Below are 11,325 nucleotides of genomic sequence, written 5' to 3'. Positions count from 1 at the left end.
TGTAGGCGCTGTAGGTAAGAAGTGGAGGAAGCAGTTCCTCCCCCCTTCATGCAGCTTAAGCTCTAGTCGGGGAGACACGCAAAATCCCGCAACGAAATGCGTTTAGGAATTTCGGGGAGATGAAGCGCGTAGTTGATTCCGGGCTGCCGGAAAGATCTACCCGGCTGTGAAACCTTGGGTTCCGCCGGGTGCGTGTTGCTAGGGACTCGCCTCCGCTGTTGCTAGGGGCTGTAGCGGCCGGCCGAGTCTCGCGAGGATCCTCGAGACTTCGCGCGGGACCGCCCATCGGTTGCCGGGAGACGGCGCAGCTTCCGCCCGGCGGGAGCAGTCTGCTGCAGGCCGCGGCGGGTCTCCATCACCGGAGCCATGGTGAGGAGGCGCGAGGACCTTACTGGGTACCGTGCGGGGGCCGGCCCGGCGCGCAGAGGGACGGCTGGACGGGGAGGCCTGGGTCCCCGGGACCTGTGCACGCTGAGACTCCAGAATGGGGAGGCCCGGAGCTCTGGGTTCCTGGAATTGAGGCCTTGGCGTTCTCGTGGGGAGAGCACTGGGTGTTATGGATCCCGCAGCCCGGATCCCGCACGCACTTGGAGCTGAGAGATCCGGGCTCTCCAGGATCTGGTGCTCACAGGGGTGCTCATAGGCACCCCCTCCCCCCAGTATCCAGGGGTCTGGTGTGCACGCTGTCCAGAAGACAGAACCTGGGTCGGAAGGATTTCCAATCTGGAAGGAAGTCTCAGTCCTCCAGATCCTTGGGACCTAGGGTTAGGGGCTGGGGCACACAGGGTCCCCTGGAGCACAGTCGGGTTCACGGAATACCCTGGGACTTCCAGGCTCTGGAATGAAGAGCCCGGGGCATACCAGAGTGGCTAGAGGTCCGTCTACATCGAGGGGTCGTGGACAGAGCCTCAGGGTCCAGGAGCTGCCATTTCCTTGGAGAGCCTTGGAGGAGTCAGGGCTGTAATGAGAAGAGCCCGGTGGGAGCTCTCTGCCTCACCAGTTCTTCCTCCCTGTCTGTCTCACTATCAGGGCCCTCAGCTGCCCCACCACTCATGATACAGGAGTTTTCAGGAGCTCATTTTCCAGGCAGATGCAGCAGGAGGGGTATCAGCTGGTGGGGAGGATGCCTCTCCAGGAGCTATGCTAAGCCCCTGCACTAGGCTGTGAGTTGCCAAGTAGTTATGAATCTGTGGGACCGTCTCATGGTGTGGACTTCTTGGAGTAGAGGGATTAGAATGAGGGCAGTACGTTAGGAGTGAAGATTTCAGTGCATGGGTCTTTAAAAATCAACTGGAAAAAGCCACCAAAATACTTAGGTTTATCACTAACTTGTTGGAATATGGGTGATTTTCCTATTTTTTTTTTTTTTTTTGCTTATGTTTTCTAAGATATCCATGTAAAAATATTTTTGTAATCATAGAAAAGTTACAGACATGTAGGCATACATATACACACATAGAAACAGTAATAGAGACATTTAGATGCATACACAGAAACGTTACAGAAACATGCAGATGCACGTACACACAAAAGCATGGGTCACAGAGTTGGGAGAAGGGAAAGCAGAAGGTAGGGATTTGGAAATTCAGTACGTGCTTGAGTGGCCCTTGGGAAGTGAGTGGGGGTGGGGGGTTCTTGGTGGTAAACCATTTACAGAGCACCCATGGTGAGCGGCGTCTGCTTCAGCTCTTGACCAGGGTTCTTGGAAGGACTTTTATGTTTGGAAGAAAGGAAGCCTCATGTTACCACCTGTGATCATTGCTGTAGGACCATTTCTCCTTACACATACCCAGCAGTTTCTTGCAGGTTTCTCTATGGTGGTTACCAAGCATTATTGCTAACACAGTCACATTTGACAGTGTGCTATTGGGGTTCTTCCTGGCCAAGTAAATATTACATTCATTTGCACCCGGATAGTTCTGACCCCTGTGCCAGGAGGTCTCTGGCACATACCAAGGAGTGGATTTGGAATGAGTTCCCCCTCCCTTCCTTTTTGAGGGAGAAAATATTCTCTTCTGAAGAGGAAGATTTGTTCTTGCTTTTCCTTGTGGAAAAGTGAGGGTACAGTGATGTACTCCAGGTGGGGCATGAGATAGTGAGCAATAGGAGAGAGGAAGCAGAAAAGGTCCTTCCGTCCCAGTGTACCCTGAGGGTTAGTTAGAGCCAGCCAGAAAGTGATGCCTTTAGACAGAGCCTTCCTTCCTTACCCAGTCATCTCTTCTTTAATCAAAGGCGCCCAAGAAGAAAGGGAAGAAAGGGAAAATGAAAGGTACCCCGATTGTTGACGGGCTTGCTCCGGAGGACATGAGCAAGGAGCAGGTGAGCAAGGCCTTGGCCTAGTCCTGGGTCGGGATGGGACTGGTGGGTGTTGTTCCAAGTGGTCTCTGGCTATTTGCCTTTATGAACCTCGTTCAGATCGCCGCCTGCTGCCTCCTCGTCCATCTCCCCTCAGTCTGCTCCCGCACTTCTGTCCAAACCAGGATATGCCTTCTTCCATTTCCATAATTCTCATCAGCTCTAAAGCTATCAAGTGCAGTGCATATTTAAAAGAAAAAAACAATATAGCTACATTGAAGAAATTTTTTTATAGAGTGGTAGGAATTTGGAATGAAATGATTTTCTGACATAAAAACTATTTTTAATTTTCTCTTTTTTAGAAGATTTTATCTATTTATTTGACAGAGAGAGAGCACAAGAAGGGGGAACAGCCGAGGGAGAGGGAGAAGCGGGCTCCCCGCTGAACAGAGAGTCTGACGTGGGGCTTAATCCCAGGACCTTGAGATCATGACCTGAGCTGAAGGCAGATGCTTCACCGACTGAGCCCCCCAGGCACCCTGAGTTGCTTTATTTTACATGCAGAGAAACCATAGGCAGTTGAAGAAGATGATGATGGTTCAGGTTCGTGTTGGAGAGATCACTGGCGCTGCCGTGTGGGGTTGGATTGCACATCCCATTGCCCCAACACTTGAGCTGTTTCTTATCTCTGTGAGTACAGAATTGTGACACCGCAGTGATTGGTCAGCATGTGTGGGACTGACACCTCAGAAGTATCCGGGTGCAGGCAGGGGTGAGGGACTGGGGACTGTAGTCCGTTTTTTGGATGGTTACCCTGTGGGCATTGCATTCCAGGGCAGTATGTTTTCTGATTTTTAAGGAAAAGCTGGAAATCTGTATATTTATAAGAAACCTAAGTATTGAGTGAAATCTGACACCATGAGCCAGTCAAAGTAGGTAGGAGCCTGGATGCTCAAATTCTTTTTTTTAATTTAAATTTCACTTATTAGCGTACAGTACAGTATTGGTTTCAGGAGTAGAATTCAGTGATTCATCACTTACATCCAACATCCTGTGCTCATCCTGATAGGTGCCCTCCTTAATGCCCACCCCCCTCAAGCTCCCCTCCATCAACCCTCAGTTCTCCACTGTTAAGAGCCTGTTATGGTTGGGGCACCTGGGTGGCTCAGTCGGTGAAGCGTCTGCCATCAGCTCAGGTCATGATCCCGGGGTCCTGGGATCAAGCCCCACATTGGGCTCCCTGCTCAGTGGGGAGTCTGCTTCTCCCTCTCCCTCTGCCCTTCCCTGCTGCTCATGCTGTCTCCCTCTCTCAAATAAATAAAATCTTAAAAAACAAAGAAGAGTCTCTTATGGTTTATTTCCCTCTCTCCCTTCCCCCCGCACCCCACTTCCCATATGTTCATCTGTTTTCTTTCTTAAATTTCACATGTGAGTGAAATCACATGGTATTTATCTTTCTCTGACTTAATTTCACTGAGCATAATACCCTCTAGCTCCATCCATGTTGTTGCAAATGGCAAGATTTCGTTCTTTTTGATGGTTGAGTAATATTCCATTGTATGTATATACACCACATCTTCTTTATCCATGCATCAGTTGATGGATATCTGGGCTCTTTCCATAGTTGGCTATTGTGGACGTTGGTGCTATTAACACTGGGGTGCACGCACCCCTTCGAATCTGTATTTTTTTACCCTTCGGGTAAATAACTAGCAGTGCAATTGCTGGTCATAGGGTAGCTCTGTTGTTAACTTTTTTTTTTTTTTTTAAAGATTTTATTTATTTATTTGACAGAGATAGAGACAGCCAGCGAGAGAGGGAACACAAGCAGGGGGAGTGGGAGAGGAAGAAGCAGGCTCCTAGCGGAGGAGCCTGACGTGGGGCTCGATCCCATAACGCCGGGATCGCGCCCTGAGCCGAAGGCAGACGCTTAACCGCTGTGCCACCCAGGCGCCCCTGTTGTTAACTTTTTGAGGAACCTCCACACTGTTTTCCAGAGTGGCTGCACCAGCTTGCATTCCCACCAACACCTGTTATTTCTTGTGTTGTTAATTTTAGCCATTCTGACTGGTGTAAGGTGGTATCATTGTGGTTTTGATTTGTATTTCCCTGACGGCAAGTGACATGGAGCATTTTCTCATGTCTGTCAGCCATCTGGGTGTCGTCTTTGGAAGAGTGTCTATTCATGTCTTTTGCCCATTTCTTAACTGGATTATTTGGTTTTTTGGGTGTCGAGTTTGATAAGCTCTTTATAGATTTTGGATACTAACGCTTTATCTGATACATTGTTTGGAAATATCTTCTCCCAATCTGTAGGTTGCCTTTTAGTTTTGTTGACCGTTTCCTTTGCTGTGCAGAAGCTTTTTATCTGATGAAGTCCCAACAGTTGATTTTCGCTTCTGTTTCCCTTGCCTCTGGCGACATAGATGACCAATTCTTGATGGAAATGAAATTCACAAGGAAGCCAGGAGGCTGCCCCACTTTTCTTTTAAATTTAACCTATATGCAGTTAGCTTTGGACCAAACCTTTTTGACCGTTAGCTGGTCTTCTGGGTTTGTATATATTTTTGCTTAACATCTATCTTTAAAGGGGAGTGTTTTTAAATTTAGCATTATTTTGTGAATATGTGTATACGGTGCTACACCATTTTCATATCTATGTGTCTTTGGGTCTTATAATCTTCCAGTAGATTTACTCTAATTTCTCAATCATTTCCCTATTTAAAATCATCTTAGATTACTTCCTTAAAAGGAATTTTTAAAAAAAGATTTTATTTATTCGTTTGAGAGAGACAGTGACAGAGAGCAGGAGTGCGGAGGGAAAAGCAGGCTTCATACTGAGCAGGGAGCCTGACACGGGGCTTGATCCCAGGACTCTGGGATCATGACCTGAGCTGAAGTCAGATGTTTAACCACCTGAGCCACCCAGGCGCCACCTTAAAAAATTTTTTAAAAAGATTTATTTCTTTATTTCTTTATTTGAGAGTGAAAGAACGTGTGCGTGAGCTGGGGGATGGGCAGAGGGAGAGAGTCTTGACTCCCTGCTGAGTGTGGAGCCTGGCAGTGGCTTGATCCCACCACTGCATGAGATCACTACCTGAGCCCAAACCAAGATTTGGACTCTCAGGCCACCCAGGTTCCCCTTCCTTTTAAAATCTCTTGATGTTGTAATAATGGTGTGGCTAATATCTTTGAGCAGAAAGCTCTTGTGTTCTTTTGAGAAATTTCTTTACTCTGAATTCCCAGGAATGGAATAAAGGATATAATCATTTTATGCTTATTAGCCAGATTCAAGATATTTCTGCTGTTTTCTGAATGTGTCCTGTCCTTAGAACCTTTCTGGCATCATCCTTTAATTTCTTACTTTTAGCTCTTCGTTGTTTTTAGGTGAGAGTAGCCCTCTTTTCTTCTTTGCGTTAGGTGGGCCCCTGCTGGGACCTCATGGCTTTGTCCTGCTTGGCAGGTGGAAGAGCATGTCAGCCGCATCCGTGAGGAGCTGGACCGGGAACGCGAGGAACGTAACTACTTCCAGCTGGAGCGGGACAAGATCCACACCTTCTGGGAGATCACGCGGAGGCAGCTGGAGGAGAAGAAGGCTGAGCTGCGGAACAAAGACCGGGAGATGGAGGAGGCTGAGGAGAGGCATCAGGTTGAGATCAAGGTAAGCGGGGCTGACCTGCCTATCCCTGTTGTACTTACCACATGGAACAGAGGAGCCGGACAAGGGACTGGGCATTTTCTCTCCTTCCTCTGGGTGTTGCAGCCCTTTGCATCCTTTGCAGTGGAAAACAAAGGTATTTTTTTATAGAAGGGTATGCATGCAGGGGAGCACGCATGTGCAAGTGTGTGTGTGTGTGTGTGTGTGAGAGAGTGTGCAGGGGAGGCTGCATGTGCAGGTGTAAGTGTGAGTGTGCAGGTGAGCACGCATGTGCAGGGGTGTGTGTGTGTGAGTGTGTAGGCGAGCACGCATGTGCAGGGGTGTGTGTGAGTGCAGGTGAGCACGCATGTGCAGGGGTGTGTTTGTGCAGGGGAGCACATGTGTGCAGGTGTGAGTGTGCCGGGGAGCAGGCGTGTGCAGCTGTGAGTGTGCAGGGGAGCACTGTGTGCAGGTGTGAGTGTGCCGGGGAGCAGGCGTGTGCAGCTGTGAGTGTGCCGGGGAGCAGGCGTGTGCAGCTGTGAGTGTGCCAGGGAGCAGGCGTGTGCAGGTGTGAGTGTGCCGGGGAGCAGATGTGTGCAGCTGTGAGTGTGCAGGGGAGCACTGTGTGCAGGTGTGAGTGTGCCGGGGAGCAGGCGTGTGCAGATGTGAGTGTGCAGGGGAGCAGGCGTGTGCAGCTGTGAGTGTGCAGCGGAGCAGGTGTGTGCAGCTGTGTGCCAGGGAGCAGACATGTGCAGGTGTGAGTGTGCAGGGGAGCAGGTATGAGTGTGCTGGGGAGCAGACGTGTGCAGGTGTGAGTGTGCAGGGGAGCAGGCATGTGCAGCTATGAGTGTGCAGGGGAGCAAGTGTGTGCAGGTGTGAGTGTGCCGTGGATCAGGCATGTGGTGTGAGTGTGCAGGGGAGCAGGCGTGTGCAGGTGTGAGTGTGCCGGGGAGCAGGCATGTACAGCTGTGAGTGTGCAGGGAAGCAGGCGTGTGCAGCTGTGAGTGTGCCGGGGAGCAGGCGTGTGCAGGTGTGAGTGTGCCGGGGAGCAGGCGTGTGCAGGTGTGAGTGTGCAGGGGAGCAAGCCTGTGCAGCTGTGAATGTACAGGGGAGCACTGTGTGTAGGTGCGAGTGTGCCGGGGAGCAGGCGTGTGCAGGTGTGAGTGTGCAGGGGAGCAGGCGTGTGCTGGTGTGAGTGTGCCGGGGAGCAGGCATGTGCAGCTGTGAGTGTGCTAGGGAGCAGACATGTGCAGGTGTAAGTGTGCAGGGGAGCTGGTGTGTGCAGCTGTGAGTGTGCTGGGGAGCAGACTTGTGCAGGTGTGAGTGTGCAGGGGAGCAGGTGTGAGTGTGCAGGGGAGCAGGCGTGTGCAGGTGTGAGTGTGCAGGGGAGCAGGCATCTGCAGGTGTGAGTGTGCAGGGGAGCAGGCGTGTGCAGCTGTGAGTGTGCAGGGGAGCAGGCGTGTGCAGCTGTGAGTGTGCTGGGGAGCAGGCATGTACAGCTGTGAGTGTGCAGGGGAGCAGGCATGTGCAGGTGTGAGTGTGCAGGGGAGCAGGTGTGTGCAGCTGTGAGTGTGCTGGGGAGCCGGTGTGTGCAGGTGTGAGTGTGCTGGGGAGCAGGCATTTGCAGGTTGTGTGTGAGAGTGTGCCGGGAGCAGGCGGTGGTCCCACTGCCCACAGGTCTACAAGCAGAAGGTGAAACACCTGCTGTATGAGCATCAGAACAACCTGACCGAGTTGAAGGCCGAGGGCACTGTGGTCATGAAGCTGGCGCAGAAGGAGCATCGCACTCAGGAGGGTGCACTGCGCAAGGATATGCGGGCACTGAAGGTGGAACTCAAGGAGCAGGAGTTGGCCAACGAGGTGGTGGTGAAGAACCTACGGCTGGTAGGTGGGAGGGTCACTGGTGCCTGACTGGCTGCTGGGGACCGTGAACTCCTGATTATTTAACAGAACTGGGAATTCATATTTTTGTTAGAAGTTCCCTGCATTTTGGCAATTAATTGAAACATTTAAAAAAAATTGCAAGCAGCCAGACAAATCCCACTTGGGAGCCACGTACAGAATTGTATCTTAGACTTGAGCAACAAACTGACTTCCCAGGAGGAAGATCCAGCTCAGGGTCTGTCTCCACGTGCTGCTGACAGCTGACACCTGGCTGCTTTCCCGGGAGTGTGTCAGGGGCATTTAGAAATACACACAACCATTGAAGTGTCCAGCGTGCTAGCCCCTGGGTGGCCACGGCAGTTTCTCATGCAAGCTGGGCTCATGAGCACCTGGCTGACTTTTCGTTCCTTCCTGGGGGAGGCTGGGGGGGGTTCCAGGTGGAGGTTGAAATTCATTTGCTGAGCGTCCATAAGGTGCCAGGCCCTATTCTGATCTCTGGGGACATACGGGGAACAGGACTGATGGAATGACTGCCCGCGTGTATTTGATGGTCCAGGAAGGAGATGAAACATAAGAGAGTGTTGAATACATCTAGCCTATCCACAGGCATGAGTGCTGTGGGAAGGGCAAAGCAGGGAAGAGGCTGCTAGCGATCGAGGTGGGACTTGCATTTTTCCACAAGGAGTTCTGGGAATGCCTCATTGAGAAGGTGACATTTGGGCAAAGGCTGGAAGGAGGGGCTGCTGAGCCAGGCTTGGGGAGACCAGGTCTAAAGAAGGGAGAGGGGATGGGCCAGTGTGAAGGCGCACAGGAGCAAGGGGCAAGGAGGCAGGGGTATCGGTCAGAGCTTGTTGGCATCAAAAGCCACAGTTAGGAGTGGGCCTTTGACCTGGGCTGAGTGGGGGAAGCTTTGGAGGATTTGGGCAGAGGAAGGATGTGTCCAACTTTGGTTTCCTAAGGCTCCTTCCTGGCTGCAGGTTGAGAAGACTTTATCGACACATTTGCTTCATGTTTGGAGGCAAGCCAGCATCCAGTGAATCTGGAGAAAACTCAGTAATGGTGCAGGCTTTGCAGCGAAGCCGGAGGCTGAAGTCTTGGTCCACAAGAATTGTCTGGTCTTTGCTGACAGAAGTACAGCCTGGGCTGGTTTCCAGTGAACTTAGTGATGTGAGGCTGTTTGCTCACCTGATGCCTGGATTTGGAACTGTTGCATGATCAGTTTCCATTTGTGCAAAAATACTACTCTAAAAAATAATCTCAATTTTTTATTCCAAATCTTTATATATAACTGTCAGAATAATTTTTAATACTGCTCTAAGCCACAGCTGAAGCAGGTTAGCAGGCATCTGGAGAGATCCTGCAACTCCGTGTAGACATGGCCAGTGTCTCCAGCCTGTGGGCAGATTGAGCCAAGGGCCAAGCATTGGTTGGTGTTTGGGACATCTGTTTACTTTCTGTCGAGCTCGGAAGTGACTTTAGCTGAGGGAATTGACTTATGAAACATGGAAGTTACCAAAACCACGTTATTCTGAGCATGGTGCATGAGCTTGGACACGAGGGGACCCCAGCACCCACTAGAAACAGCGCAGGGTTTACTGAGCTGGATTTTTCGTATGACCGAGGAGCCAGGCCAGCCCCATGGAGAGGCTTCTTCTGTGTGTCTGACACCTAGTGACGGCCGGCTTCTCTGTCTTTGCAGAAGCACACTGAGGAGATCACCAGGATGCGGAATGACTTTGAGAGGCAAGTGCGAGGTCAGTGTCTCACGCGCACACTGTGCAAGATGGTGCCAGAGCCCCTCCCGTCGGAAGGTCATTTATCTTCGGGGCTTGTTAACCCAGGGCAGAGAAACCAAGTTAAAGTGGCCCAGCCATGCAAAGAGAAGATGTGATAGTTTCCAAGGCTGATGGATGGCTCAGAATCCCAGAACAGCTTGTCTCCATGCAAGCTGGGCAGGCTGTGATCACCACCTCCGTCCACACTCCTGGCACAAAGCAGCAGTTCAAAGCACATGGCAGTTACTCAGTCCCGTGGGCAGTACTCTTAGAATAGTCTTTTCCATGGCTCCTGCCCTGAGGGGGCTCCCGTTTGAGAAGCCTGTCTGGTTTACCAATGAAGCTGTATCATCTGGCTGGCTGACCACACCACCAGCAGGTGACGCTCAGTTTTGGGTACCCTGATCTGGGATTGATTAGCCATGCCTGCTACAGGCAGAGGAAGGCCAGCTGTGGTCTGTGTGCTGAATGTGTCGGCTGTGAGCTTGTCTGCATAGCCTTCGTCCTGGTGGGGGTTCTTGGGCCGTGTCTGTAGGTTCCATCTCTTCTTGTAGCCACTGGGCCCCCTGTTCCTCTGTGTGCGCCTGCCTTTCAGAAATTGAGGCCAAGTATGATAAAAAGATGCAGATGCTTAGGGACGAGCTTGAGCTGCGGAGGAAGACCGAGATCCATGAGGTGGAGGAGAGGAAGAACGGCCAGATCAACATGCTGATGCAGCGCCACGAAGAGGCCTTCACAGACATCAAGAACTACTACAACGACATCACCCTCAACAACCTGGCCCTCATCAACTCCCTCAAGGTGCCGCTCCACGGCCGGCGGGACCGGGGTCCAGACGCTCGCCCCCAGCCCCAGCGGGCCCCACCCCCTGACTTAGACAGACTTCATCGGTAATGTAGCCTCCCCACGCTTACCGCTGGAGACGGTCCAGAGCACATAGTGCAGAGGGACTCAGGAAGCGAGAGGCACTGGCCCTGCGGAAGCTCGTGCAGAGCTGCGGTGGGAGCCGCACGGCCGCACGTGTGGTGGCGTCATCGTGCAGGGGCTGGCAGCGACAGTCCCCGCCGTGGGGAGCGCCCCTGGGGTCCTGAGCAAAGTGTGATCTCAGTTGGCGTGGAGGCGGCATTCCTAGAAAATTCTGAATAAGTTCAGATAGTGCAGAATTCCTCTGTGTGGCTACGTTAAACGGGTCTGGGACTTCAGGACTGTCCTTTGTGGGCAGGAGGGCTCGCGGCCCTCACGCCTGAAGACCGCAGCTCCCTCAGCTGTGCCTGCTGAACCCCTTGCACACCTGTCCTGGTGCCAACAGGAGCAGATGGAGGACATGCGCAGGAAGGAGGACCACCTGGAGAAGGAGATGATGGAGGTGTCCGTGCAGAACAAGCGCCTGGCAGACCCGCTTCAGAAGGCTCGGGACGACATGAGCGAGATGCAGAGGAAGGTCGGCAACTATGAGAGGGACAAGCAGGTCTTGCTGGTGAGTTTGCTCCTCAGTCCCCCTCCCACGTACTTTCTCCTGGGCTCCGCCAGCAGCATGTCTCCTGAGACCTGGAGCAGGCTTTGGCCTCTTGGGCAGGAATGGGACACCGAATCTCTCCTTTCTTTGACTGGTGTCCTCCGTGGGTGGGATGTAAGTTGGTGCATGTTCCGGGAGACATTCCCCCAGCCTGCCGTTGTTGGGGCTCAGCTGCTTGTGCCTTTGAGCCAGCTCCTCCTCCCTCCCTCCCTCCCTCC

General features: G+C 52.1%; 1 protein-coding gene across 5 annotated transcripts in view; it reads left to right on the top strand.

Moving 5' to 3' along the window:
- Positions 1 to 246: 246 nt before the first annotated feature.
- The window catches only part of GAS8 (growth arrest specific 8), a 19,840-nt gene continuing 8,761 nt past the window's right edge, over positions 247 to 11,325 (top strand). The window contains exons 1-7 of one of the 5 annotated variants that reach the window (XM_040633095.1): positions 247 to 369; positions 2,233 to 2,319; positions 5,759 to 5,956; positions 7,610 to 7,816; positions 9,516 to 9,570; positions 10,187 to 10,392; positions 10,901 to 11,068. In XM_040633095.1, coding sequence (XP_040489029.1) covers positions 367 to 369; positions 2,233 to 2,319; positions 5,759 to 5,956; positions 7,610 to 7,816; positions 9,516 to 9,570; positions 10,187 to 10,392; positions 10,901 to 11,068 — 924 coding nt within the window. In that variant the 5' untranslated portion in view covers positions 247 to 366. The other 4 variants (XM_040633096.1, XM_040633097.1, XM_040633094.1 and 1 more) reach the window with 4 other exon arrangements.

Source organism: Ursus maritimus, unplaced genomic scaffold (assembly GCF_017311325.1).
Source record: "Ursus maritimus isolate PB19 unplaced genomic scaffold, ASM1731132v1 scaffold_19, whole genome shotgun sequence".
Lineage (NCBI taxonomy): Eukaryota > Metazoa > Chordata > Mammalia > Carnivora > Ursidae > Ursus > Ursus maritimus.
Note: the sequence above shows the minus strand (reverse complement) of the source record. Positions and strands in the feature narration are given on the sequence as shown.